Consider the following 27,933-nt stretch of genomic DNA (forward strand, 5'->3'; position numbering starts at 1 on the left):
GGGTGGCCTTGTGTGCCCTGAGTAAACAGGAGCTTTGGGCTGGTATTCAGTCCTGGTGTTGGAGTATTGGAAGTCAGGCACATTCCAGAGAACCCACTCCCCTTTGAGAGCGCAGGGTAGCTGTATGCAGGGGCTGCAGGTGGGGGCTTGTTCACTGGTGTCTGTGCAGAGCTGTCAGAACCTGTGGAGCCAGGAGTGTTTCCCATAAGGCATAGTTTCTTCTTGGAGCCTGTGTTCAGTCTTGGGCAGTGAGTATGGCCCAAATGCCCCCCACCTCAGGTTTTCAGCAGCTGGTCCCTCAGTCACTCTATCCTTGGCGAGTAATGGCTCCCCAGAATGGCATGGGATGGAAAGACCCCTGCGCTTACAGTGTTCACATTCCTCATAGGGCAGTAGGTATCGTATCTGTGTACAGATGAAGGGGGTTGTGGGGTCTGGAAGACCCAGTTTCCTCTGGGGTGAGATAGGTCCTGAAGGGTGTGTGCTTGGATGAATGGATTTGGGGAGGGAGGGATTCTGTGCATGTGAAGGGGGCTCCTACAAGCTACATAGGCAGGAAAGCCAAAGTGGATGAGGGACTGGGGCAGACTGTCCTGGCTAGGGTGGTGATGAGTGTGGGGGAGCTGCGCAGAATAAAGTCAGAGGCCCAGGTTACCACGTTGGCAGTCTGAGGTCAGAGGCTAAGGGTGAGGGATCCAGGGAAGGATTGCTATGCTGCTGCAGACAAGGTGCTAAGCACCTGGACTCAGGTGCTGGAAGTGGGAGTGGAGGAAAAGGGATGACCTGACGGGAGACCCTTGATAGCTGGCGGGAGGTGGGAAGAGGGTGTCTGTAGCTCTAGGGCAGTAGCCAGTGTGGATGACCTGAATCTCTTGATTGAGGTTCCCCTAGCCTGTGGAGGCCTTGGAGGCTTTCAGATGATGCGTATGACATTTTTGCCTCCCAGGAAGCTGTGCCAATGGCTTTTAGCCAAAGTCCTCCAAAAGTCCTAATTGGATGGGCCAGGTTCTGGCTCCTGAGTTAGCCGTGGGCATGCCAGGGTGTGAAGGGCCCTGCACAGGGGACAAATGGGCCCCAGGAGAGAACCCTTCTGCCAGTGTTTCCTCCCGCAGAAGGCCCAGGTGTTTGCCAGTGAGAGAGCCCAGACTTGCCCAACGCTTCTCAGCTTGGGGTGGGTCCAGGTCTGGGTCCTGGGCTGGGAAGAGAGGAAGGAAGTGAGCCCTTGCTTGTGCGCCTCTGCAGCCCAGGTGCCCTGCCTTCACAGCCCCGCTAGAGGTGGTATCACCCCCACTTGCTGGTGAGCAAATAGGCTGGGGGGGGGTTGGTGTCAGGTTACATGGCTTAGTTGATGGCGCAAGCCCAGGTCCAAAGCCCATGCTCTCAAACAGCCAGAGGTGGGGCCGGAAGGAGGGATTGGCTGTTGGGGAGTACTGGGAGCAGGGGCGGTGGGCAGGGCCAGGTGCGCAGGGGAGAAACAAGGCGCTTCGGAGTTCAGGTAAAGAAAGTCGGGGAGGATGACCACCGGAGCCGGGTAAGGAGCTCCGGGCGCGGGGCGAGGCCGGGCGCTGGCAGGAGAACGGGTCGGGCAGGTGAGGGACCCGGGTGCGACCAGAGGCCGGGGCGCTCTTCCACCAGCACCTGCGGGTGCGGAGCGCTACCCTCCACCTCGGCCCCTCGCAACCGGGAAAGTTCCCAGTTCCGGTTCCAAGGCTGCGCGCAGGTGAGGCCGATGGGGCGGGGCGGCTTTGGCTCCCGGGGTTCACTCCTCACCCCTCTGGGCTACCCGCGTTGCCATGGCGACCGCCGCTGTGCAACCCGCCCCCGCCCTCCCGCGTGCGGGAGGGGTCGGATCCCGAGCCCTCGGCCGACGCGGAGCCCGCGGGGTTGGAATGCGGGGTCCCGGGCGGCTCGGGGCCGCGCGCCCGGCTCTCCGGGCTGCTTCCGGCCTGGCTCGGGCGGGCGGGCGTGGGGAGGGCAGCCCGGCAGCGAGGGGGGAAGGAGCGGAGCCGGGCCGGCCGACGCGGCTTTGTCTCCTTTGTTCCCGGCGGGGCAGCGCCGGGGAGCGGGCGGGCAGGCGGCGCATTTTCCGCCCCTCGGTCTCCGGTAACAGCTGCGGCTCCCGCCAGACCCGGGGGAGGCCGCTGCGGCGCGGAGCCCGAGCCCGGAGCGGCCGGCGCCCGCCTCGGGCCGCGCATCCCGTGTGGGCCTGGCCGGGTGGTGAGTGCGGGGCTCGGGCCGGGCGGGAGGACCGGGCGCTCCAGAGGTGGAACGGGTCGGGGCCTCGATCCTGCCGGGCAGGGGCGGCCTGGGTGAGTGGTGGGCGGCTTTGGTTTTGAGAGTTGGGACCACACTTCTCCGCGCGAAGGGAAACTCTGGCGGCTCCGCCTGGAACGCGATTGGGAGACTGAGGAGGTGGAGCTGCTCCTCCGCGCCCCCTCCTCGCCGCCGCCACCGGGGACCGGCCGGCCCCTTCCCCGCCCTCCCAGGGCCACTGATGGGGTCCTCGCCTCGGGGTCCGGGGATTGGGGAGGGTCAAGGACGAGCCGAGTGGGGAGGTCGGGGCTTCTCTTCAGTAGTAACAGCCCTTTCTGGCTGCTCCCGGTGGGACTGACAAAGGTGGACCTCGAGCCTCCTGACCCCCAGAAGGGGGCCCTCCTCTCCACACACAGACATATTCAGTGGGTGATCGATCAGCACCTTGGGTCATCGCAGGTGCCTGGTAAATGGTGGATCTCCCCACCCCTCCTCAACACACAGAAAACAGGGCGAGCAGGGGGCACTGCTGCACTGTCAATGAATAACTCACCTCTGTATGGACCCTGGAAGCTGAGCAGGAGGGTGAAACGGGAAGGCCGGCTTCCCACTAATTGGAAAGCAAGGCAAATGTGGGCTGTCCTATGGCCTCTCTGCAGGTGCGGAATGGCGGGGTTTGTGAGCCCCTTTTGTTGTCGAGGACAGCTCCACGGGGGTCCGGGAGGTGCTTGCTCTGCAGACAGAAGTTGGGCAGTCTTGGGCCCCCTGAAAAGGTTCAGAGTAGGGTGGGCCCAGAAGAGACTCCAGGCAGGCCTGGGCACAGACAGAATTAGGCTTTGGCTGTGAGCCTGAACAGGGCCTCAGATGTTGGGAATGGGCAGGAGATCCAGGCTGTGTAAGTTGGGGATGTGAGGTCTGGTTCTAGATCAGCCTTTTCAGTCTGCCCTGGCCTGGTCATTAACAAAATTGGGGCCAACGTCTTCCCTTTGAGAGACCAAGTGGCTTGGAGGGATTGTGGGCCCTCTATCTCCCCTATTTGTTGGGTTTTCTTGGCTGTGAAATGGGGGTGCGTTCACCATGCAGGGAGCATCTGGTCTGTGCTGAAGTCTGTGCAAGTTGCCGGGGCCTCTGAATCGGAAGCATACTCCCTGCCTTCAAGGAGCTTCAAGTCCAGAGTAGGAGGGTGAAACTGGGAGAAAAGTGACCCTGGCTGGCATCACTAATGCCAGGCACATGCTGTATCATGTTTACTGGTCAGAGCCATCTTTCTTCCCATTGTACAACTAGGAAATCAGGCTCGGAGAGCCTGAGGCCGAGCGGCCATGCCTGTCAGGGTGTTGGCTAGGTGTGTCCATTCTGTCCACTGCATGCAGCGGCCTCCTTAGAAACCTGGGAGGACAGGGGAGGCTCCCCAGTTAGAAGATGGTTGGTGTAGGAGTTAATGGGATAGCGAGGGAGTGGGCATTCCAGGCAGCGGCAAGAGCCTGTGCGGCAGCTGGAGGAGCGAGGCAGCCTGCAGTTCAGGCTGGCAGGAACGAAGGGCATGTGTGGGGGAGCACTGGCATGGATCGGGTGGGAGAGATGTGGACTGGAGGGGTGGGCCTTTATCCCTCCCGCTCTGGGGTGCCCCAGAGGCTCTTGGGGGAGGGGTGTACTCCAGTTCTACTCAAGGAAAGCCCTGAGAAGTTGGGAGTTGGGAGGCTAGATTGGAGAGGCTGGGAGCTGCTCAGTGGCCTGTGGCAGAGATAAAGTGAAATCCATGTGCCTGAAATGGAGGAGAAAAACGCACTGCTCTTCTTTCTCTCCTCCTTCAGCTACCCATGATATGTGTGGAGGGGCAAGGGGTGCTAGGTCCTGATTCACAGGGAGACTGATTGCAGAAGCCTGACCACTTTCCCCGGAGTGGGTCAGCGGCCGATCTCCTCGGTGGCCTGGACAGGAGCTGTTGTGATCCCACCCATTTCTTCCTGTTGTCTCCTCATCCAGTGTTTATTTTATTTTATTTTATTCGTTATTATTATTACTATTTTTTCATCTCCCAAGGCTCTGTCATCCATCAATCCAGTTTTGATATCACATATGGGGAGTGGTTTTGTTGCTGCCCCTTGAGGGCTGGAGAACTTTGGCACGCAGTAGGCTCTGAGCAAATATTTGTAAACATGTAGGAGTGAGTATTGGTCTAACTATGGGACCCTGTGCCCAAGGCCCATCACTGGCATGCGGTGGCAGGAGAATTGAACAGTAGCCCCGTGCAAGAGATAACCTCTGCCCATCCTCAGGTGGCTCTGTCTTCCCATGGGAAGAAACTTCCTTTCCTCATCCCTTGGAAACTAGGTGGAGGGCTCCTGGGCAGCCTGGTCTTGCCACAGTCCTGGGATCCTGGCCGGGTTCAAGACTTTCCCTGCTGTCCCCTTCCCCCCCGCCCCCTTGGGTGGCAAACAGAGGCAGCCTTGTTCCTGCTCCCATAGAGCTGCCCTGTTTTCTGCACACTAAAAATGGAAACCCCCAAGCTATTTCGGGATCAGTGCCCAGCCAGGCTGTGACCACGGCCCCCCTGCTCCCACCGGGCTGTGGCCACAGTGTCCCAGCTTCCACCAGGCTGCTGGACCCTCCCCTGAGCCTTGTGCCCAGCCCTGTTCACTTTGGGGCAGCCTTAGGAGTACGCTGCTCAGGCCTCTGCTAGGATGAGCCGACCTGAGAGAAGCAAGCGCTTGATATTTTGCACAGGCAGCTTGGCAGCTGGGTGATGGGAGGGGCTGGGCAACGTGGCCTGGGCACAGGCAAGTAGGGGAAGTGTCTCCCAGTCTGAGATGCATTGTCTGTCCCAGCACTTCACCAACCTTGGTGCTTTTGTCTGGGGACCACTGGGGAAGGTGGTGTTGCCATAGTTTCTTGGTTCAGGGACTCAGGAGCCTCAGCTGGGGCCCAAGAAGGGGTCTGTGTAGAGAGCAGGCACCCAAAGTCTGGGGAGGTCCTGGTGATGGGCCTGGGAACAGCCAGTCATGGCACCTTCCTCCAGGACACACTCCACTTAGCCCACATCTTGGGTCCTGGCACTACTCTGAAGTGCAGGAGAGGAAATAGCAAGAGATGGCCTAGCTTCTACAGCTCTCTAGTACGTAGGGCTCCAACTAAGTACTCTCGAATGAGGGGAGTGTGCGTGTGTGTGTGTCTAAATGTGAGTGGTGGTCTGAATGTCTCAGGTGAGTGTGATGTGTGTGTGTTTCTGTGTCTCGATATGGATGTGTCTTCATGTGGTGTTTGAACATGGGTGGCTGTGTCTGTGTGTGTCACTGTGCTGTGTGTATAGATGGCATCTGCATCTCTGTGTGTATGTGTGTGTGTGTGTTGTAGGCGTACACATGCAGGGTGGGTGGTATGTATGCATCTTGCTGTGCGAGTGCCTGTCTGCTGAAGCGCTGGTGGCCCTTTGGGCTGGGACAGCCCCTGGCCACGTAGAGGGTGTGTACCTGGGTTCCTTTACAAGGTGGAGTTTGAGCAGAGAGCGGGACCTCACAGGGAGAGGGCCATGCTGGGGGTCTGGCTGGACCCTGCCAGCCGTGGGGCTCCTTCCTAGCTGACCTTTCCCAGGCCCCTCGGGTGCCTGGCTCTGCTGCCCTCCCCCTCCTCGTGTGGGCTCCGAGGAGGCGTCCTCTGTGGAATGTGTTTGGTGGCCAGGGGCCAGGCTGGGCCCAGCTCCACCAGCAAGCTGGGCGGTGGGGAGGGGGTGCTTCTGTGCCGCCTCCCCAGTGGGGAGCCCAGGGCTTCCACGTGCCTGCAGCCCAGGCCCCAGCTTCACACTCGGCTTTCCCCGCTTCTAGGTGACTCCCACACGGGTCATGCTGTTGTCTCCTGATCCAGCCGGCCTTGCCAGGTGAGCCTGACCTCACACTAGATATCTAGGAACAGCATGACTCCTACCTATTATGAGGGCTCTCGGAGGTGGGGTGCAGCCCTTCGGGCCCCACCCCTCCAAGCTGGAGCCTCCTCACATCTCTCAGTCCTCTTGGTTCTGTGGTTATTACCCTTCTGGATTCCTGGCCTGAAAGGCCCTGCCCCCAACTCTTGTCTTGCTCTAACATTCTGCTGGCTCAGGAGACCTCCCTCTCCTTCCTCCTTCTGCCTGGGAAACCCTCATCTATGTAGAGCCTCTCCTTTCTTGGGGTCTGGGCCCCTCCTTCCCATCACCTGCTATCCTGCCCCATCCAGACCTTGCTTCCTGGGCACGGCCTCTCCAGCCCCTCACCCTGTGATCTGGGGGGATGGTGGTGAGTGGGGTGCAGGTCTCCTTAGAGAACAGTGCCTGCAAAGAATGGGCAGTGTTGTCTAGGAAGTATCTCCTATTTCTGACCTCGCTCTAGTGTGTGGTCCTGAGGTCATCCTGGACATAGTGCCTGTCTAAGAAGCCTGGTCCTCCTCTGCTCACCCCCTAGGTTAGGAGGGGCATCTTGGCAATGCCACAGTCCTATCCCTTACCAGTGGTCCCAGGGTGCTCTGGCGGCCACATGAGCCCCACTCTCTCGACCTGTCTCCCTGCCAGGTGACCATGCCTGCCCTGGGCCCAGCTCTTCTCCAGGCTCTCTGGGCTGGGTGGGTCCTCACCCTCCAGCCCCTTCCACCAGCTGCTTTCACTCCCAATGGCACGTATCTGCAGCACCTGGCAAGAGACCCCACCTCAGGCACCCTCTACCTGGGGGCCACCAACTTCCTGTTCCAGCTGAGCCCTGGGCTGCAGCTGGAGGCCTCAGTGTCCACCGGCCCTGTGCTAGACAGCAGGGACTGCCTGCCACCTGTGATGCCTGATGAGTGCCCCCAGGCGCAGCCTACCAACAACCCGAACCAGCTGCTCCTGGTGAGCCCAGGGGCCCTGGTGGTGTGCGGGAGCGTGCACCAGGGGGTCTGTGAGCAGCGGCGCCTGGGGCAGCTTGAGCAGCTGCTGCTGCGGCCAGAGCGGCCTGGGGACACCCAGTATGTGGCTGCCAATGATCCTGCGGTCAGCACGGTGGGGCTGGTAGCCCAGGGCTTGGCGGGGGAGCCCCTCCTGTTTGTGGGGCGAGGATACACCAGCAGGGGTGTTGGGGGTGGCATTCCACCCATCACAACCCGGGCCCTGTGGCCGCCGGACCCCCAAGCTGCCTTTTCCTATGAGGAGACAGCGAAGCTGGCAGTGGGCCGCCTCTCTGAGTACAGCCACCACTTCGTGAGTGCCTTTGCACGTGGGGCCAGCGCCTACTTCCTGTTCCTGCGGCGGGACCTGCAGGCTCAGTCTAGAGCCTTTCGTGCCTATGTGTCTCGAGTGTGCCTCCGGGACCAGCACTACTATTCCTATGTGGAGTTGCCTCTGGCCTGCCAAGGTGGACGCTACGGGCTGATCCAGGCTGCAGCTGTGGCCACGTCCAGGGAGGTGGCGCATGGGGAGGTGCTCTTTGCAGCCTTCTCCTCAGCTGCACCCCTTACTGTGGGCCGGCCCCCATTGGCGGCTGCTGGGGCATCTGGAGCCTCTGCCCTCTGTGCCTTCCCCCTGGATGAGGTGGACCGGCTTGCTAATCGCACGCGAGATGCCTGCTACACCCGGGAGGGCCGTGCTGAGGATGGGACCGAGGTGGCCTACATCGAGTATGATGTCAATTCTGACTGTGCACAGCTGCCAGTGGTGAGTTCCAGTGTTGCCCTGCTTTTCCCCCTCTCTGAGGCCACTGGCCAAGTATTTGCAGCCAAGGAGCTGCCCAGAGTGTCCGAGGACAGCTGGTGGTAGCACGAGGATGATCAGATCAGCAGATATTAAGTGCTTCCTGTGTTTCCTGGCCAGTGGTACCTTACCACAAACCTGGCATGCGGGTGGCAGTAGTGTCTAGATGGGCTTGGACTAGGATGCCGGAGGGGTGGCCCTAGTGTAGGTGGATTGGGAGGATGTTTGGGGGTTCTTGGGTAGGGACAGGGACCTATAATGGAATGAGACCTTTGGCTCTTGAGCAGGAGAGGAAGGTGAGGTCGGGATTGATGAGCTGTAGCCTCAGGATGGATAAAAAAGGGAAGAAGCTGCACACGGGGTTGAGTCAGTGAGAGGCAGGAGAGGGCCCCGGTGAGTGGACTTGGAGCAGAAAAGCAGGCTGTGAGAGGTTTTGGAGAAGTGGTCCAGGAGCGAGGTGACCACAGAAACTGGAGGAAGCACTCCCAGGCCAGGGATGGGAGAAGGTGGGGCCACAGGCAGCGGTGGGGATCAAAAGAGGGGGAAGGAGCCACTGGAAACTGCCCAAGGACTGGAGCAGAACTGGAGATCAGTCCACTGCGATAGGGCTAAGGATGTACCTGGGGGGATATTGTCCAGGGAAGGGTTGTTAGGGAGGGCCCAGAGAGACTGGGGGCAGGGATGAGGTTGTCCCAGGAGGGCCAGCAGAGAAGACACTGTTGTATAGGGAGAGCTACCAGAGTGGCTGCGGGAGGGAATGAGGTTGGCCAGGGAGGATGCGGCCGAGGAGGTTATCCAGGGAGGGCGTTCCTGATGCTTCTTGCTGCCTATAGGACACCCTGGATGCTTATCCCTGTGGCTCAGACCATACACCCAGCCCCATGGCCAGCCGGCTCCCACTGGAAGCCACACCAATTCTGGAGTGGCCAGGGATTCAGCTAACAGCTGTGGCAGTTACCGTGGAAGATGGACACACCATTGCTTTCCTGGGTGATAGTCAAGGGCAGCTGCACAGGGTGAGCCCACAGGAAGTACTGGCCCCTGCCCTAGAGTCTGGAGGGAACAGGTTGCTGGGGACCCAGCCTGGTTTAAGCTATCCCTGTGATCCCTGGGCCAGGAGAGATGACCTGAGCTGCTCTCCCAGGACTGGGTGGTGTTTACCCATGATTTTCCTCCATCCCCGCTAGGCTGGTTGGTATGACCTGTGACTGCCCAGGAGGAAATTCTGTCTGTAAATTACTTCGACTGGGTGGAGGAGGGGAGGGCTTTGGGCCTCTGGCCATGGACTTGGATCCCAGACCCTGTGGTCTCTGATCCCAGGTCTACTTGGGCCCAGGGAGCGATGGCCACTCGTACTCCACACAGAGCATCCATCAGGGGTCTGCAGTTAGCAGAGACCTCACCTTCGATGGGAACTTTGAGCACCTGTATGTCATGACCCAGAGCACAGTGAGTGCCAGGCACAAACCAGGGCATGGCTGCTGGGAGGGGCCTCTGGGTGGGGCCAGGGACCCATTTGTGGGTGAGCCACTCGTGTTTGGATTGCTGGCCTCAGGTCCTCTTTGCTGTCATAGCTTCTGAAGGTTCCTGTGGCCTCCTGTGCTCAGCACCTGGACTGTGCATCTTGCCTTGCTCACAGGGACCCATACTGTGGGTGGTGTGTGCTCCTTGGCAGGTCAGATTCCTGACCCCATCCCAGTCCCAGCCTCAAGCCCACAATGCTCCTGCATAATTGTCCTGTCCAAAATTCCTGAACCTTAGCCCTTGACTCTCAACCCCTGATCCCCAGAGACCTTGATTCCCCACCCCCATCCTCTGCACTGGGCATCAGTGCCCTGCCAGAGCAGACACAGGAACCTATATCATGCCCACTCTAGGGCCCTGCCCAGGTCCTCCAGATTGTAGGAGTCCCTACCCTATGAACTCCCAGTGGCCCGTGAGGGTCACAGATAGACACTGGTCATTCTTGCTCAGGTGCAGTCGCAGTTCTGAGTGCTCAAGGGGCCAGGGCCCAGAGCAGTGGCTATGGAGCTTCCAGCCTGAGCTGGGCTGTCTGCGAGTGGCAGCCATGAGTCCTGCCAACATCAGCCGAGAGGAAACGAGGGAGGTGAATGATCAGATAGGGAGGGCCCTGGTGGGGAGGGCTCTGGGCATCAAGGTCTGGGTAGAGATCTTAGATCCTGGTGTCAGACATGCCAGATACCACATGGCCTCACACAAGTCACTTCTTTTAGAAGCTCAGTTTCCCCATGTATTTCTAAGTCAGGCCAGAGGGTGTTTGGGGAGGCCTGAGGTCTGTTAACTGCTGGTGCCTGTCCACATTGGGTGCCCCATAAATGTGGACAAAAAATGCCCTGGTCTGCTGCCCACTAGCCCCAACAGTGTGTCTGTCCTTGGCTCTCTTGGCAGGTTTTCCTATCAGTGCCAGACCTACCACCACTGTGGCCAGGGGAGTCATATTCCTGCCACTTTGGGGAACATCAGAGTCCTGCCCTGCTGACTGGTTCTGGTGTGATGTGCCCCTCCCCAGACCCTAATGAGGCCCCAGTGCTGCCAAGAGGAGCCGGTGGGTGAGAGAATGGGCTAGCCTGGGGGGAGGCCAGCCCCTGCTCCAGGGGATGTGGTGGGGTTAAGGTGTGAATCCAGGCAAAGAGCCATGAATGGATGCCTTTCTCTGAGTCCTCCCACTCCCCAACCACCTGAATCCTCCATTCTGTGCCCTTGGACTGTGTTCCGTCACCCCGGGTCCTCTTCCCCATTCAAGGGCTCAGGATATCGACTCTGGGTCTGAGTGCACCTCCTTGCTGCTTAACCCTGGCCCTCTCCCCTTCTGCAGACCATGTCTCCGTGAGTGTGGAGCTCAGGTTTGGCGCTGTTGTGATCGCCAAAACTTCCCTCTCCTTCTATGACTGTGTGGCGGTCGCTGAACTCCGCCCATCTGCGCAGTGAGTTCCTCGCCCTGTCCCCAGGCCTGGGCTTCCCCGTGGCGACCCCTGCCCCATGGCTGTGCTCTGTGCAGGTGCCAGGCCTGTGTGAGCAGCCGCTGGGGGTGTAACTGGTGTGTCTGGCAGCACCTGTGCACACACAAGACCTCGTGTGATACCGGGCCCATGGTTGCAAGCCATCAGGTGAGTGTGACCTTGGGCTGGGCCATACGGGGGGTTGGGGGTCCCAGTGTGAGAGTTTTTCTTATGGCCCGGGGTCTGTCTGCCTATGTGAGGCTCTGTCCTGAGCACCAGAGCCGCTGTGTGTGACGGACTCCCTGGAGAACAGCCACCGATACATCCCGCCTGTTTTGGGAGAGGGCGTTTGTAGCTGAGAGGCAGGGGCGGTCTGGCCTTCATGCCCCACCTCGGCACAGACACCCCTGGAGCCTTCCCCCACAGTTTTTTCCTGTGGAGAATTAATGGGCTGTTTTTATTTCTCTTTTCCTTGGTCTCCTTTCCTCTTAACATACACTGTGCCTGCCTGCCTCCTGTCCCGCGCCTGCCTGCTGAGTGGCCCTTCCTGTCTTCCTCTGCCTCCCCCTTCAGAGCCCGCTTGTCTCCCCAGCCCATCCTGCAAGAGACGGACCCACCCCCTCCCCACCCACAGCCCCCAAAGCCCTGGTCACCTCTGCTCCTAACACCCTTCCTGTGGAGCCTGGGGCTCCCTCCACAGCCACAACTTTGGACATCTCACCTGGGGCCAGTCCTTCCCTGCTCAGCCCCTGGGGGCCGTGGGCAGGTTCTGGCCCCATATCTTCGCCCAGCTCCACAGAGTTGCCTCTCCACGAGGAGCCCTCCCCTCCCAACCCCCCATATGGACCTGGAACCACTGTCCCTGCCCCCACTGACTTCAGACCCACAGCCACACCTGAGGACCTCTTGGCCTCCCCGCTGTCACCCTCAGAGGTAGCAGCAGTGCCCCCTGCAGACCCTGGCCCCGAGGCCCTTCCTCCCACAGTGCCCCTGGACCTGCCCCCTGCCACTGTTCCTGCCACCACTTTCCCAGGGGCCATGGGCTCCGTGAAGCCCGCCCTGGACTGGCTCACGAGAGAAGGCGGCGAGCTGCCCGAGGCGGACGAGTGGACGGGGGGTGACGCACCCGCCTTCTCCACTTCCACCCTCCTCTCAGGTGATGGAGACTCAGCAGAGCTTGAGGGCCCTCCCGCCCCCCTCATCCTCCCGTCCAGCCTCGACTACCAGTATGACACCCCCGGGCTCTGGGAGCTGGTGAGGCCCAGCCCAGGAAGGAGGCCTCAGGGGAGGGGATGTGGGGAAGATGCTACCCCTAGCTTGCCTTGTGATTCTGCACTGGGAGGGGGCGAGGGGCAGGGTGGAGTCTGCAGCCCCACACGGGCCTTGCCCCTGGAATCTGGCAAGGCAGAGGGCTAAGCTGGGCAGGGTGGGCTCCATAGACTGCCTTGCCCTTGGTGCCTGCAGGAAGAGGTGACCTTGGGGGCAAGCTCCTGCCCCTGTGTGGAGAGCGTTCAGGGCTCCACGTTGATGCCGGTCCATGTGGAGCGGGAAATCCGGCTGCTAGGCAGGAACCTTCACCTTTTCCAGGTCAGTGTGTCCTGCCTGCCACTGTCCTTGCAGCATCCTTAGCTGTTGACAAACTCTGCATAAGCCTTGGGGAGCAGGAAGAGGGCAGAGTCCGAGGGCTCAACTCCAACCCAGAGGGTGTGCTGGGGGATCTGTTGGGCGACCTACAGGACTCCCTGGAACCAGCTCCTGAAACTGCCCAAACAGCTGTGTTCTCTGCCCTCAGGACGGCCCAGGAGAAAATGAGTGTGTGATGGAGCTGGAGGGCCTCGAGGTGGTGGTTGAGGCCCGGGTCGAGTGTGAGCCACCTCCGGATACCCAGTGCCATGTCACCTGCCAGCAGCACCAGGTGCACACCATGAGCGCCTGGGTGGGCACGGGTGTACTACACTGGCCACAGGCTGGCTGCCAACTGTAGCTGGCTGCACCACCTTTTCCAGGCCCACGCTCTGACCCTGTCGCCCTGAGGGAGTCTGCACACCCATTTCTGACCTCTGACCATGTGCCCTATAGAGTCCTTGCATCCCAGCTCTGACCTGTAACTTGAGACCCCATGGGGTCCCCATACTCCAGTTCTTGGCTCTGCCGCTCCAACCTGTGCGCCCCCATGGGGTCCTCTGACCCTATGCCTCCTAACTGGTCATTTTAGTCCTTTCTCTGACTACCCCCTCCCCAGGCCTGACGCTTTCCCCCAGTTGCTTGACTCTGAATCCACTCCAATTCTCCAGCTCAGCTATGAGGCTCATGCAGCCCGGAGTCCGTGTGGGGCTGTTTCTGCGTCGGCGCTGGCCGTCTGCGTGTGGACAGTGCTGAGGGGCTGCATGGTGAGCCACCTGTGGGCTGCTGGGCTGGCGGTGGTAGCAGGGCTCTCCCAGGCCTGCCTCTCACGTGCGTCTCTGCCACCCCCAGTGGTACTGTATGACTGTTCCGTGGGACATGGAGACTGCAGCCGTTGCCAAACCGCCATGCCCCAGTATGGCTGTGTGTGGTGTGAGGGGGAGCGTCCACGTTGTGTGACCCGGGAGGCCTGTGGTGAGGCTGAGGCTGTGGCTACCCAGTGCCCAGCGCCCCTCATCCACTCGGTTTGTTGAAAGGCTGGCCATCCCTTCCTCAGTGCTGCCCTTAGAGGGAGGGTGTGGGGGCCCAAAGGTGGGAGGTTGGGGCTGCCTTTCCAGTTGAGTAGAGGTGAGCAGTCCTTGTCCTGGAACAGGTGGAGCCACTGACTGGGCCTGTAGACGGAGGCACCCGTGTCACCATCAGGGGCTCCAACCTGGGCCAGCATGTGCAGGATGTGCTGGGCATGGTCACGGTGGCTGGAGTGCCCTGTGCTGTGGTTGCCCAGGAGTACGAGGTCTCCAGCAGGTGAGCTGGCTGCACCCAGCAGGAGCATGGCACAGCCTGGGGCCTCCATGGTTGGCTTTTCTGCTTGGGGCCTCCCATCCCCCGCTCATCTGCCCCCCCCCCCTCCCTGTTCCTTGATTCTGGCCACAATGCCCGAGTGCCAGGGTTGCCACTGAAGACCCTGGGCGCCCACCAGACCTGTAAGTTCCTGGCATGGGCTGCTGAGGAATCCTTCCTGGGCCTGTCACTGCCCAGAACTGACTGGTGGCTCTGCTTCCTGCTCTGCTCACCTGGTCTTCTGAGGGACTGTGGATATATTAATAGCTGTGGCAGCAGGACCCTCAGATCAGACAGATAAACTCAGGGGCTGGCCTTCTCACCAGCTCATTCTTCTCCAGGCATTGTCCTGGGCTGCCAGGCTCCTCAGGAAGGTAGACTTGGAAGGCACACCTCAGAAAGGCACACCTGCCAAGGGCCAGGCTCCACTGTCGTCTCTCGGAACCCCTGCTGCCTTCCTGGGGCTGCTGGGTTATGGTAACCTGGCCAGCGGTTGCAGGCCCCAAAGGTACATGTGCAGGACTTTCCTAAGGAGATGTCCACAAGCAGCAGGGCCCAAACCTGGCTGAATATCAGGGTAACCTGCAGACCCTGTCTCAAACCAACACAGAGCAGATCCTCAACTCCCCCTCAGACATCTGGGTTCAGGAGGCCCACGGTGGGGCCCCAAAATATGTATTTGAAACAAAGAACCACTCTGTTAGAGCACGGAGTGTCCCCTGTATGTGTTATGACCCAGAACTTACAGTGACTATCTAGACTGTTAGTGTTCCAGACCATAAGACTTTGTGATTTATGAAGCAATTAGCATATATTCTGTCTGGAGCCTCCCCTGCGTGGCTCACATATCACTTGCGTCTTCCTAGAGTGTTTGCAACAGCTGTGACAATGTCACTGAGTTGAGCCACTGCAGACTTAACACTCTGGAAGTTAATTTGCCCAAGCTTCTGTTTTCTGGCTAAGAACCAGCATTTTCTTAGACGGTTCACTTTCCCTTCACATTTATTCCCCTATCTGACTAGAGGCTTTCAGGGACTCTTTTTCCCGAATAAATCAAGTTTCTACCATGCTTTGAGTGGGTACTGTGCATGTGACATGGCAGAGGACGTGGGCGGCTAGCTGTGCCCACTCTCTTGCTCAGCAGCTCACCCCACAACCAGGCTGACAGGGCCCCTTTGTAAATTTATGCCACAGATAAATTCTTCCTTGTTGGGGGCCTCTGGGGTTGAACTTAAATGATTGAAACCACAAATATTAATTCTCAGATACCAAGGCCTTCTGATGTGTCACAAAGAATTCCCTCCAAAGTGAGAGAGGGTCTCTGTCAGTCTTGTGGAGGATGGGAAGGGGAAGACCACCTGACAGTGGGGCAGGGAGAGGGGCTGCCAGGTAAGCTTGAGGGGCCCTCGATGCAGCCTGGCACCCCCTAGCCTGCTGTGTGTCTACAGCCTCGTGTGCATCACCGGGGCCAGTGGGGAGGAGGTGGCCGGCGCTGCAGCGGTGGAGGTGCTGGGAAGAGGACGTGGCGTCTCAGAGCACGACTTTGCCTACCAGGTACCTGACTGCTGAGCCACCCCCAGCTGCCGGCGGGCCACCCCCTCTGGTGACTCCTCTCAGCCCATCTGGTTTTGCCTTGGTGGGGCTCCCAGTCCTAGGCCATCTTGTTTCTCAGGCTGTCCCCACCTCCCTGTGTCTGGTCTGATGCTCATCTCTCTCCCTGTCCTCCTTCCCACAGGACCCAAAGGTCCATTCCATCTTCCCGGCCCGTGGTCCCAGAGCTGGGGGCACCCATCTCACCCTGAATGGCTCCAAGCTCCTGACTGGGCGGCTGGAGGACATCCGAGTGGTGGTTGGAGACCAGCCTTGTCACTTGTGAGGGGCACTTCCTCATCCTGCAAAAATCTATGTGCTCCAGGGGAAAGATGGAGGGATCTGTGATCCTGGGGAGAGCAGAAAGGGGAAGAGGGCCAGTCTGCTTCTTCAGAGAGTGGCTGGACCCTCCCTAGCCGGCTGTGTTGGGAGTGCACCTCCAGGGACACCTGGTGGAGACTGCAGTCAGCACTAGAGGGAAGCCAGCTGGGGCCTGAGTGGTCCAAGTTTCCCCTGCCTGCGCCACTCCATTCATTCCCACCTCCCCTCCCAGGCTGCCGGAGCAGCAGTCAGAACAGCTGCGGTGTGAGACCAGCCCATGCCCCACGCCTGCCACGCTCCCTGTGGCTGTGTGGTTTGGGGCCACAGAGCGGAGGCTTCAACGTGGACAGTTCAAGTACACCTTCGACCCCAACATCACCTCTGCTGGCCCTACCAAGAGCTTCCTTAGGTGCTGGGCCAAGGGTGTGGCTGCATGGCAGGTGGCAGGGAGATCTTTGCAGCTCCACTATGTGGGGGTTTGTAGGGCTTTATGTTGGGGCACTGAGAATCCCACGCTGCTGGTAGGCGCAAGGGGTCATGTGGTTTGGGGCTGGGGCTGGGCTGTGCTTTAGGTCCAGGTAACAAGCCATCTTACGTTATGTAAGCTCATGGTCTGTTTCAGTGGAGGACGTGAGATATTGGTCCGTGGCCAGAATCTGGACGTGGTACAGACGCCAAGAATCCGGGTGACCGTGGTCTCGAGAATGCTGCAGCCCAGCCAGGGGCTTGGACGGAGGCGTCGCGTGGTCCCGGAGACAGCGTGTTCTCTTGGACCCTCCTGCGGTGGCCAGCATGCAGGACACCCTTGGGTACCCCACACTCTCCCCTCGCCCCATACCACACCCTGGGGATAGCCAGAGCAGGTGCCAGAGGAGGCTCTTCCCATTTTTGCTTGGCCCCCCGTCAACCTGCCCGTCTTCCTTCCAGTTTGAGGAACCATGCCATGTCAACTCCTCCCAGCTCATCACATGCCGCACACCTGCCCTCCCAGGCCTGCCCGAGGACCCCTGGGTCCGGGTGGAATTTATCCTTGACAACCTGGTCTTTGACTTTGCAACATTGAACCCCACACCTTTCTCCTACGAGGCCGACCCCACCCTGCAGCCACTCAACCCTGAGGACCCCACCATGCCATTCCGGCACAAGCCTGGGAGTGTGTTCTCTGTGGAGGTACAGCTCCTTCTTGGACCTGGCAGGGCCCCGAGACCCTTTCCTTGGCTGGACATCTCTACTGTGTGTGGCAGAGAGGCCGAGACAGTAGAGCAAGGGCCGGTGGATGGATGTGGCTTCTCATCTTTGCTGTGTTGGGGGCAGAGGGGGCTGGTGGGGGGTGCCTAGCCTAGGATCTGGCATGGGCTTGACTGCTTGGCTGGTGGCCTGGGTCCTGATGCACTCCATGGCAGGCTCTGGAATGACTGCATTTGTATGTTTGGCCTGTGCAGTAGCTGGGTGGTGTGCAGTAGCTGGGTGATTAGCCATCAGGCTAATCCCCGAGTTGGCAGCCTGGCTCACATAGACATGCACTAGGCATGTGTCTTGGACATACACAGTGGGCAGCTGATGGGCATGCGGGCAGACCACAGGTCGATATGCCATCATCACCAACCTGGTGAGTCATCAGACACAGAGTTGGGGCTCCGGCTTTGTTAGGTAACTGGGCAGGGTTTGGGAGACAGCTTTATGTTCTCCAGATTTTTTGTTCTGGAGAAGAAAGATAGGAAAGGGCAGCGAAGGGTGATGAGGAGCAGCTTGGAGGACACCTTGTGACTGGCCTGCACGCAGGGGAAGGGTGCTGAGAGGCTGTCAGCCCTGCTGCTGGGAGTGGGTCCCAGGGTCCTTCCCACATTTGGGGAGGACAGGATCTGAGGGAAGGGTCCTGAGTGACTGATTGGTGACCCTCTGTTCCAGGGAGAGAACCTGGACCTTGCAATGTCCAAGGAGGAGGTGGTGGCTATGATAGGGGACGGCCCCTGTGTAGTGAAGACGCTGACCCGGCACCACCTGTACTGCGAGCCCCCTGTGGAGCAGCCCCTGCCACGGCACCATGCCCTCCGAGAGGCACTTGACTCTTTGCCTGAGTTCACGGTCAGTGGGCAGGTCCCTGGCCAGGCTGGGCATTGACCTGGGCTGAACCCTTGCTTACAGGCGGCTCCCGACACAGGTGCAGATGGGAAACTTGCGCTTCTCCCTGGGTCACGTGCAGTATGACGGCGAGAGCCCTGGGGCTTTTCCTGTGGCAGCCCAGGTGGGCTTGGGGGTGGGCACCTCTCTTCTGGCTCTGGGTGTCATCATCATTGTCCTCATGTACAGGTGGGTGCAGCCAGATGTGGCTGGGCTGGGGCAGGTCGTGGGATCTGGCTGGACTGGGAAGGGACAGACCGGGCCAGGAGTCAGGAAACATTCTCTGTAAATGGCCAGAGAGTAAATGTTTTAGGCTTTGCAGGCCAAGTGGTCTCTGCTCAACAACTCAACTTTGCCACTGTGGCACAAAAGCAGCCAGGGACGACATGGAAACACATGAATGTGGCTGTGTTCTAACAAATCTTTATTTATAAAAATAGGTTGTGGGATGGATTTGGCCTGGTTGTGGTTGACTGATCTCTAGGCTAAACTGTGCTGGGCTAGACGGGGCACGGGTGTGTGTGACTTGCTTAGGAGGGGAAGGGCTGAATTGTACTGGGCTAGGCTTGAGCTTGGCTGGCATGGCTGGGTTGGACTGTGCTGGATGAGGCCAGGGTGTGCCTGGGGATAGGTCAGGTAGGCCTGGGCCAGTAGGACTCATCCGGCCGTCCCCTCCTGACCCTGGTGCTGAGCAGGAGGAAGAGCAAGCAGGCCCTGAGGGACTATAAGAAGGTTCAGATCCAGCTGGAGAATCTGGAGAGTAGCGTGCGGGACCGCTGCAAGAAGGAATTCACAGGTGTGACCAGGAGAATGGGGCCCGCCCTCCAGGGCTCTGCCCAAACCCGCTCCCATCACATGGGATTGGTGCCCAAACGTGGCCTCTTCTGCTTAATAGACCTCATGACCGAGATGACCGATCTCACCAGTGACCTCCTGGGCAGCGGCATCCCCTTCCTCGACTATAAGGTGTATGCGGAGAGGATCTTCTTCCCCGGGCACCGCGAGTCGCCCTTGCACCGGGACCTGGGTGTGCCTGAGAGCAGACGGCCCACTGTGGAGCAAGGGCTGGGGCAGCTCTCTAACCTGCTCAACAGCAAGCTCTTCCTCACCAAGGTGCCCCCACCTGCATCTTCCTGGCCTGCCTCTGGCCCTGCCCCTTCTCCAGGGCATGGTTTCTGAGCCCGCCCTTCTGTCCCCCAACCCCCTTCTCCCATCCCCTCTGTTTGGCTGCAGTTCATCCACACGCTGGAGAGCCAGCGCACCTTCTCAGCTCGGGACCGTGCCTACGTGGCATCTCTGCTCACCGTGGCGCTGCATGGGAAGCTTGAGTATTTCACTGATATCCTCCGCACTCTGCTCAGTGACCTGGTTGCCCAGTATGTGGCCAAGAACCCCAAGCTGATGCTGCGGAGGTCTGTGTGGCTGTTGGGGCTGGGTGGGCCCTAGATAGCTGGAGCTGGGGTGGGGCCTCAGGCTGGGGGGTCTGCAGGATAGAGAGGCCCGCAGCCCTGCCTGCTGACCCTGGCATTCCCCTTTCCCATCATCTCAGGACAGAGACTGTGGTGGAGAAGCTGCTCACCAACTGGATGTCCATCTGTCTGTACACCTTCGTGAGGGTGAGGGGGCAGAGCTGGACAGGGCTTCTGTCCAGGGAGGGTCAGGCCCTCTAAACTGCTAAGCCCTCAGCCACCATGCAGCTTGGACACTTGTGCCAGAGCAGAGACTCCTGCTCAGCCTGTCCGCAGTCCGCTTAAGCCCGTGTCCTGTCCCCTTTCCCAGTGTGCGTCATGTCCCGTACACTTCTGCCACCTGCCGGGAGGGCCCTAACTGCCTGTGCTCTCCTAGGACTCTGTAGGGGAGCCTCTGTACATGCTCTTTCGAGGGATTAAGCATCAAGTGGATAAGGGGCCAGTGGACAGTGTGACAGGCAAGGCCAAATACACCTTGAATGACAACCGCCTGCTTAGAGAGGACGTGGAGTACCGTCCCCTGGTGAGGGTGTGCAAGTGTGTGGCCTGCAGTCTGAGTGCGGTGAGGGCGAGGGTGGAGAGTGTGTGGGTGTGTGGGGTCTGGACACCAGCTTCTGATGTGGGTGCCTGGATGTAGAGCGGGGTGACCTGGCTGGCTGCTGGCGAGAGCCCGTCAGACTAGTTTAGCAGGATGGCAGTTTAGGGCAGACCTTGATGATAAGGCCTCCAGGTGCCCCAGAGCAGGGATGGAACCAGGGTAGCCACAAACAGGGTTTAGGAGGAGCCAGCCCTACCTTGGACCATGGGCTTGAGCTGTGCCAGGGCCTGACCCTGTCGGCCTGGCCCTCCTACCAGGGATGCGGCCTTGCCCACCAAGCCAGCCCCACTCTGGCAGGTCTTGTCTCTGGGTTTGCTTTCCCTTAGTTACGCACGAGGGTTCCTGCGGGAAACCCCCATTCAGGCCTGCTGAACCCCTCCCCTGTTGGATGGGTGGGAATATTTGCTCATGCAGGCTTCCCGAAGCTCCTTCAGCCTGGCCCATTCAGCCGGGGACCTGGGGATCTGAGTAATGAGGGACTTGTGCTCACTCCTTTTTTTCTGCCATTTACACCCTAGTCATTTACAAGTGCTCTGCGCTAGGTGCTGGGGTCACAATGGGGAGGAAGCTGCTGTCCCTGGGGAAGCCAGGCAGGTGAAGAGACAAGAGTTAGAGAATATGTGGTGCATGGGGGTCGGAGGCAGCGGCCCCTCATGAGTCGTCCCTGCCCTTGCTCTGTGTCTTGGTCATCCTGAGTGTACATGAACCCTGACGACTCCTGTGTGTCCTGCATAGACCTTGAATGCACTGTTGGCTGTGGGGCCTGGGGCAGGAGAGGCCCAGGGTGTGCCCGTGAAGGTTCTGGACTGTGACACCATCTCCCAGGCCAAGGAGAAGATGCTGGACCAGCTTTATAAAGGAGTGTCTCTCACCCAGCGGCCAGACCCTCGCACCCTTGATGTTGGTAAGGGCGTGGAGAGCCCCTGGGGACCTGAGCCAGTGTTGGGCCTGGGCTGGCCCCGGACCAGCCCTGCAGGGACAGCTCATCACTCAGGGTGGGGAGGATGCTGGGAGGTGGGCAGAAGCTGGCTTTGTAACATCTTTGTTGGACAGCCTCTCATCTGGGGAGGGGTCCCTGCTCTTGGTCTTTGGAGAGGTTGAGGTTGAGTATGGCTGCCCCATGATGGAGGGGCTGGTGTCCCCGTGGAGGAGGAGATGGGCTTCACTGTGGGAAGGGTATCCTCCAGCCCTGCACCCAGTTCTGCCTTGCCCTTGCAGAGTGGCGGTCTGGGGTGGCTGGACACCTCATTCTTTCTGATGAGGATGTCACTTCTGAGGTCCAGGGCCTGTGGAGGCGCCTGAACACACTGCAGCATTACAAGGTAGGAGGGGTGGGAGCTGGAGGAGGGCATGGTGAGCTGGGGCTGGTGGAGGGATTACCAGCTGTGCTCAGCAGGTCCCAGATGGAGCAACTGTGGCCCTCGTCCCCTGCCTCACCAAGCATGTGCTCCGGGAAAACCAGGATTATGTCCCTGGAGAGCGTGAGTACTGCCCCCATCACGGCCCTCTGTCCCTGCTGTGTTCAGCCCAGAGTCATGAGGAAGGTCCTCTGGGCGTCAGGGCAGGCTTGTGCCTGTTTCCTTTCTGCCCAGGGAAGCTCTCAACCAGGTGCCCTCACCCCTAGGAGAGCTGGCAAGAACCAGGGGGCCTGGAGAGGTGGCACCTGGGAAGGGGTGACAGCTGTGGGCTCTTGGCACAGGGACCCCAATGCTGGAGGACGTAGATGAGGGGGGCATCCGGCCCTGGCACCTGGTGAAACCAAGTGATGAGCCGGAGCCGCCCAGGCCTCGGAGGGGCAGCCTTCGGGGCGGGGAGCGTGAGCGTGCCAAGGCCATCCCTGAGATCTACCTGACCCGCCTGCTGTCCATGAAGGTGGGGCGGGGCCTGCTGTCCATGAAGGTGGGGTGGGGCCTGCCAAGGTGGTGGGGCCTGGGCTGAGGGGGAGCATGGCCACTCGTGGGATTTGGGGGTGCTGTGGGACTCGTGCAGGCACAGTGCCGGGGGGTATCTGAGGCTGGGCTGCTGCTGAGGGCCCTTTGCTGACCACACCTCTCTGCTTCCCCCTTCCCACAGGGCACCCTGCAGAAGTTCGTGGACGACCTGTTCCAGGTGATTCTCAGCACCAGCCGCCCTGTGCCACTCGCTGTGAAGTACTTCTTTGACCTGCTGGATGAGCAGGCCCAGCAGCATGGCATCTCCGACCAGGACACCATCCACATCTGGAAGACCAACAGGTAGGGTGGTGCTGGGTGGGCTCTAGGTGTGTGTGGGGAGTCTTCTCTTCTGCCTCCCCAGCACATTCATTGGCCATGCCTGCCCCACCCGCAGCTTGCCTCTGAGGTTCTGGATCAATATAATAAAAAACCCGCAGTTTGTGTTCGACGTGCAAACATCTGATAACATGGATGCAGTGCTCCTTGTCATTGCACAGACCTTCATGGATGCCTGCACCCTGGCCGACCACAAGCTGGGCCGGGTGAGCAAGTCTGGGATGGATGCGGAGGGGGATGGGTGAGGGTGGACAGTGCTGTGTGTGCACTCAGATTCTAGGTTTTTCTGAGAACTTCAAGGAGGACTTAGTGGAGACCTCTGACCTTTCAAGCCAAGGCTTTATCCCGGGGCCGCCTCAGTTTTAAGGGATGAGCAAGAGGTTGGGGCATTGTGTGCCAATTCACAGCTGAAGTTGTGGGCAGCAAGTGCAGCCTGGTGTGGCTGGGGCATAGAGTGCTGGCCAGGCGTGGAAGTAGGCCAGGGCCAGTTGGTCAGGGCTCACTCCCGGGGCAGTGGGAGCCACAGAAAGCCTGGGAACAGGGAAGTGGTATGACCAGGCCTGAGAGTTTGTGGAACATTGTGGCTGCTGTGCATGGATGAGCTGAGTGAGGGAGTCCCACGAGGGCACTGTGCTGTCCTTCTGACAAGCAGTGGCTTGGTTCAAGCTGGGCGGGAGGGTGCAGGGCAGGCAGAAGCTGAAAGTTGGATGTGGGGGATGAGGAAGAAGGAGGGGGGTCACACATGATCCCTGGGCCTCTGGCTATGGTAAGCTCAGACTTGGAGGAGGTGAGTCTGGTGTTCGTGGGGTTTCCAGGTAGAGACATGGATTGTTCAATCCCAGAGCAGCTCTGGGCTGCTGGGTGGGTTTGGTTCCTTAGGGTGGTGGAGGTGTCTGCCTGCCAGTAGGGCAGTAGGGAAGAGAGTCCAGGGGGTGTCACGGTTTGAGGGATGTGTGAGGAGGAGAGCTGGGAAGCACAGGAGACTGAGTAGTCGGAGCTGTCCGGGAGCACAGAAGTTGGGAGTATGTTGTCACGGCAGTCAAAGCCGGGAGTCCCCTGACATATGAGGTCCCTAAGGTGTCTGCTCAGGCATCCAGTGGGCAGGGCCCTCGTGTAATTCTGCAGGTCCATGAGTGGGGCTCTGCTTAGCCTTGACCCCCAGGTCTCAGTTGGCGAGGGACCTCTTGAGAGATACTTCCCTACACCTCTGGGAAAAATCAAAATTAGCTGGACACGGTGGCTCACACCTAGAATCCCAGCACTTTGGGAAGCTGCGGTGGGCAGATCGCTCAAGGAGCTCAGGAGTTTGAGACCAGCCTGGGCAACATGGCAAAACCCTGCCTCTACAAAAAATACAAAAATTAGCCAGGACTGGTGGTGTGCGCCTGTGGTCCCAGCTACTAGGGAGGGTGAGGTGGGAGGATCACTTGAGCCTGGGAGGTTGAAGCTGCAGTGAGCCATGACTGCCCTGTTCGCTGTACTTCAGCCTGGGTAACAGAGTGAGACCGTCTGAAAACAAAAACGAAAACAAAGTTCTGTCCAAAATTGTAGCACTGTCTTTTGGGAGCCATTTTTGATCCAGATGCTGTCATCATGCCTATAATGAGCTAAGAATCAAAGGGCCACACCAGGACCCGCAGGGCCACCTCCAGGGTAGACCCTATGTGGTGGCTGGGATTTTTGCCAGATCTTCCCAGTACCTCCCCTTCCCAGCAGAACAGCAGATGGTTCCTGGGTAGCTCAGGAGTAGTCCCAACCAGGAATGCCAAGGGTTTCCCCATGGGGAGTTGTCGAGAAGGTGCGAATCCTGACTCAGGTTGACAAGAGGAGCTGGCCTTGGGTCCCTGCTCACGGTGGGCAGTGCCACCTTGAGATATTTCTCACCTTCCCAGCAGCTCTAGGATGAGGAGAGGTCTTGAGAACAGAAGTGTGCTGCCCAGAGCCCATGGCTGCTGGGACTTGAACCCAGTTCAGTGGTAGAGGCTGTGTCTAGGTGTGTTAAAGTGGTGGAAACTGACTGGACAGACCTGCTTCAAATCCTAGCTCAGCCACTGGGGAGTGAGGTGGTCTGTGGCCGCTTAGGTAATGTTCTGGGTCTCAGTTCACTCACTTTTAAAATTATGACCCTGGGAGTGAACAGAAGCTTCCTGCCCTGCGTACCGGGCTCTTGCTGGATCTAGATGGAGGCATGTGGAGCTGAGAGATTATTTCTGATGACGTCAGAGGCTGGACGCTGGTGGAGGGGAGGGAGCAGTGGAGGCTTCTGCGGAAGGAAGTAGGCTAGGGTGACCACCTGATCTGGTTTCCCGGGACTCAGGGGCTTCCTGGGATGTGATACTTTTCCTTTTCAAAACTGAAGCAGTGCTGGGAAACCCAGGACACTTGATCACTCGAACAGGGTAATCATCCTTCTTTCCTTCCTCTTTTCTGTCCTCCTGCTATGTCCAGGACTCCCCGATCAACAAACTTCTGTATGCACGGGACATCCCCCGGTACAAGCAGATGGTGGAAAGGTATTGGAGGGTGCGGTGGGTAGAGGTTGGAGGGTGTGTGCAGCTGAGACTCGGGTGGTGGGCTCTGGTGGGGAGCGGGGGAGTGGGCTTGTTTACCCAGCAGCTGCTGTGCCCTGTCTCTCTGGCAGGTACTATGCAGACATCAGACAGGCTGTCCCAGCCAGCGACCAAGAGATGAACTCTGTTCTGGCTGAGCTGTCTTGGGTAAGGCCTCCCTCTGCTTCTTGGGTTGGGCATAGGCCTGCTACCACAGCAGTCCTGCCCGCTTCACACTGCCCCTTTGCAAGGAAGCCCTTGGGAACCTCAGCAGCCCTGTGGGCTGGTTGGGGCAGGAAACATAAGTACAGAATGTTCCAACTGCCACTGAAAGACCAGGGCTCCCACCATCTCATCACAGAGCAAGCAGGGGTCTTGTCCTGGCAGCTGCCATATACCCTGATTCAGCAGGCACTTGCAAGGTAGCTGGGATTCAGCCTCAGGCCTGCCTGGGTCTGCCTGTGTGCGTCTTCCCACTGCTGTGCCTCCCTTGGTGGCACAGGTGTCCCCTCCACCTCCCCCATTCCTAAAACAGCCCTAAAATGTAACTCCAGGGAGTTATGAACAATGTTTCTGAAATGTTGATGGTGATGACAGCCACAACCACAACAATAATAGCAGCTGTAATTTTGGGGTGTTGTGTGTGAATCCCTTCATGGGGTGCTTTGATTGTCTTACTTGATCCTCACAAGAACTCCACAAGTTAGGTGACACTGACTCCATCACCCAGGAGAGGAAGTTGAGGCTCAGAGATGTCCCCATGGAGGGGTCTGAGAGTGACCTCAGGAAATGCTTGAGTTAGGGCAGAGCAGAATCATGCTGGGCTTTCAGCCTGCAAGTGACATCAGTGCCACTTGGCTCTGGAGTCACCTGGGTGGCAGAGGGTCTGGACTAGAACCTCAAGGGGTTGAGAGAGGCAGGGCTCCAGTGGAAACCCCAGACCTTGCTGAAGCAGGTAGACCTGAGCTGTCTTCCTACCAAGGAGGCCCCCTTGGCGCTGCCCTGTTCTGTCACCATCTGGCACGCCTGGCCTGGGGTCCCCGGGCCATGGAGGGGACTCTGCTTCCCACTGTAGTGCCCATCCCATTCCCTACCTCTCAGGTCCCCTTCTCCCCCATCCCTTCCCTGGGGTCCTGGGCCACCTCCTGTGGTTGTCTGCATCCCTCATCTCTCTCACCTTTCATTTGGCCTCTGCCCTAGAACTACTCTGGAGACCTCGGGGCGCGAGTGGCCCTGCATGAACTCTACAAGTACATCAACAAGTACTATGACCAGGTGGGCAGGCCCTGGGCCCTAACTGGGAGGCTGACCCAAGGCCTCCCAGGAGACTTAAGGGGCTCTGACCCTGTGACTCATGGTGGGGGCTTTGGTCTTCCCCAGGGACAGCGTAGTGGGGGACCGGGCCCCTGGGCGGCTTGGGAAGTGTTCTCCAGGCGGGTTTCCTGGCATTGACTGTGCTCTCACCTGTCCCACTGCTCCCCATTCCAGCTCCCCAGCAGGATGGCAAGGCACAGTGCTGGTGGTTGTGGGGTGGGGGCCAAGGGGTCTACCAGGGCCTGGAGATGTTGTGCATTTGCTGAGTTGGCAGCATGTTGGCCACGGCCAACATGCAAGTGTAGGCCTGGCTTGGCTGCATGAGCTGAGAAGAGGAGAGTCCAGGCACATGGGCTGGGGTGTGAGGGTACACTGGAGCTGGTGAATCTTTTTGGAGGATCCCTGGGCTGGGCCTGAAGAGCTGAGCACCTGCCAGTCAACCTGCTGGGTGTCTGATGGAATAGTCCACTTAGATGTTTGTGTGGCACCAGTGAAGTGGCTGTTGCTGCTCAGAGATGAGGAACCTGCCTCATGGCCCACAGTCTTCCTGGGCATGGCATGGGGGATGGGGGAGGCAGAGTATAATGCAGGCATGTCCCCTCGTGGAGACATAGTGGGCAGTGGCTGTTTTCTGAAGTGCTGCTGCCCTCCGGTTCCTACTGGTTCCCTTGGTGGCAGCCCCCAATTTGTGGTTGGTGTCTGATCAGTGTCTGTTTTCCCAGCACATGTGTCTGGTCATTCTTGGGTCTCTGCCCTTGTCTGGCACCAGGCAGATAGGAACTTGGGAAATGCTGTTGTCGGGCGGGTGAGGGAGCCAGGATGGCTGCATCAGGGCTTCTGAGGGGCTCGGTACTGAGTCAGGTCCTTCATTTCCTACCTTATTCGTCCTGAAATGGTGGCTTTGATGGTATTACCCCTCCTGCTGGCGAGGCCCTGAGGTCACAGAAAGTACGTGACGTGATTGGCTGGGTTTCTTGGCCTCCTATCCCACCCGTGCCACAGCGTCTTAGGAGGGCTGTTGAATTTTGCAGCAAACACGTTGGCCAAAGAAGTCTCCCCTGATGGCATCGGTCTCTGTTTCAGATCATCACTGCCCTGGAGGAGGATGGCACGGCCCAGAAGATGCAGCTGGGCTATCGGCTCCAGCAGATTGCAGCTGCTGTGGAAAACAAGGTCACAGATCTATAGGGACCCAGGAGCCACGGCCTGCTATTGCTTCAGCCCGGCCTGGGCAGCCCTGGAAGCTCGGGGGGAGAGGCCACCTTGTTAGGTGCCTGTAGTGACTGACAAGCAGTTAGTGGAAGGTGACTCACAGTCTCCTGGTGGCTCTGGCCTCAGCCCTGCTGGACCCACCTCCTAGGCCAGGGGCCTCAAGGCTCATGGGGTAGTACCCAGCCTGCTTCCCCAGTCCAGGGACCCTATGACACCGGTCTGCAGGGAGTTGGGGACTGAGGGCTTCCAGAGAGTGGCCGGAAGAGCCTCCAGGCCCCTGGGGAGACTGTACTGTTCCTGAACACTGGCCTTGGCTGCACTGGGATTCGGACAGGAAGGAGGAGAGCCCCCCACTTCCTGTCTGCCTCCTCCACCATCCCTGACCTCAGTTGAGCTGCCTCTGGCCTCGTTGCTGCTGCCACATCCTAGGTCTAAGAGTTGAATGCCTCTCCTAGGCCACTGCAGACTGACCCCTCAGCAGGGCTGGCTGTCACAGGGCTGCCCTGCCTCACAGGTAGCCATGGTGAGGGCCATGTGCTGCAGGGGGATCTTGGGGAGAGTGGTGGCTCAATTGACCCAGCTCTTCATTAAAGGATAACACACTGCACTGAGTCTGATGTGTG

General features: G+C 59.2%; 1 protein-coding gene across 1 annotated transcript; it reads left to right on the plus strand.

The window, feature by feature from the left end:
- The first annotated feature begins 1,405 nt into the window (after positions 1-1,405).
- PLXNB1 (plexin B1) lies at positions 1,406-27,917 on the plus strand. Its single transcript, XM_017868176.1, is given in 40 exon segments — positions 1,406-1,495; positions 6,075-6,127; positions 6,794-7,906; positions 8,776-8,958; positions 9,263-9,391; positions 9,517-9,617; positions 9,917-10,049; positions 10,352-10,508; positions 10,779-10,887; positions 10,962-11,070; positions 11,476-12,156; positions 12,367-12,489; positions 12,695-12,817; positions 13,197-13,211; positions 13,213-13,251; positions 13,253-13,292; positions 13,378-13,550; positions 13,679-13,830; positions 15,315-15,420; positions 15,602-15,738; positions 16,010-16,186; positions 16,400-16,586; positions 16,705-16,947; positions 17,686-17,862; positions 17,939-18,087; positions 18,594-18,694; positions 18,794-19,011; positions 19,132-19,310; positions 19,448-19,514; positions 19,744-19,890; positions 20,701-20,869; positions 21,184-21,287; positions 21,362-21,446; positions 21,665-21,837; positions 22,039-22,199; positions 22,294-22,441; positions 24,684-24,748; positions 24,877-24,952; positions 25,985-26,059; positions 27,182-27,917. Coding segments are annotated over 38 exon segments (6,423 nt in total). The 5' UTR covers positions 1,406-1,495; positions 6,075-6,127; positions 6,794-6,799; the 3' UTR covers positions 27,287-27,917.
- The last annotated feature ends 16 nt before the right edge of the window (positions 27,918-27,933 follow it).

Source organism: Rhinopithecus bieti, unplaced genomic scaffold, assembly GCF_001698545.2.
Source record: "Rhinopithecus bieti isolate Rb0 unplaced genomic scaffold, ASM169854v2 scaffold_3875, whole genome shotgun sequence".
Lineage (NCBI taxonomy): Eukaryota > Metazoa > Chordata > Mammalia > Primates > Cercopithecidae > Rhinopithecus > Rhinopithecus bieti.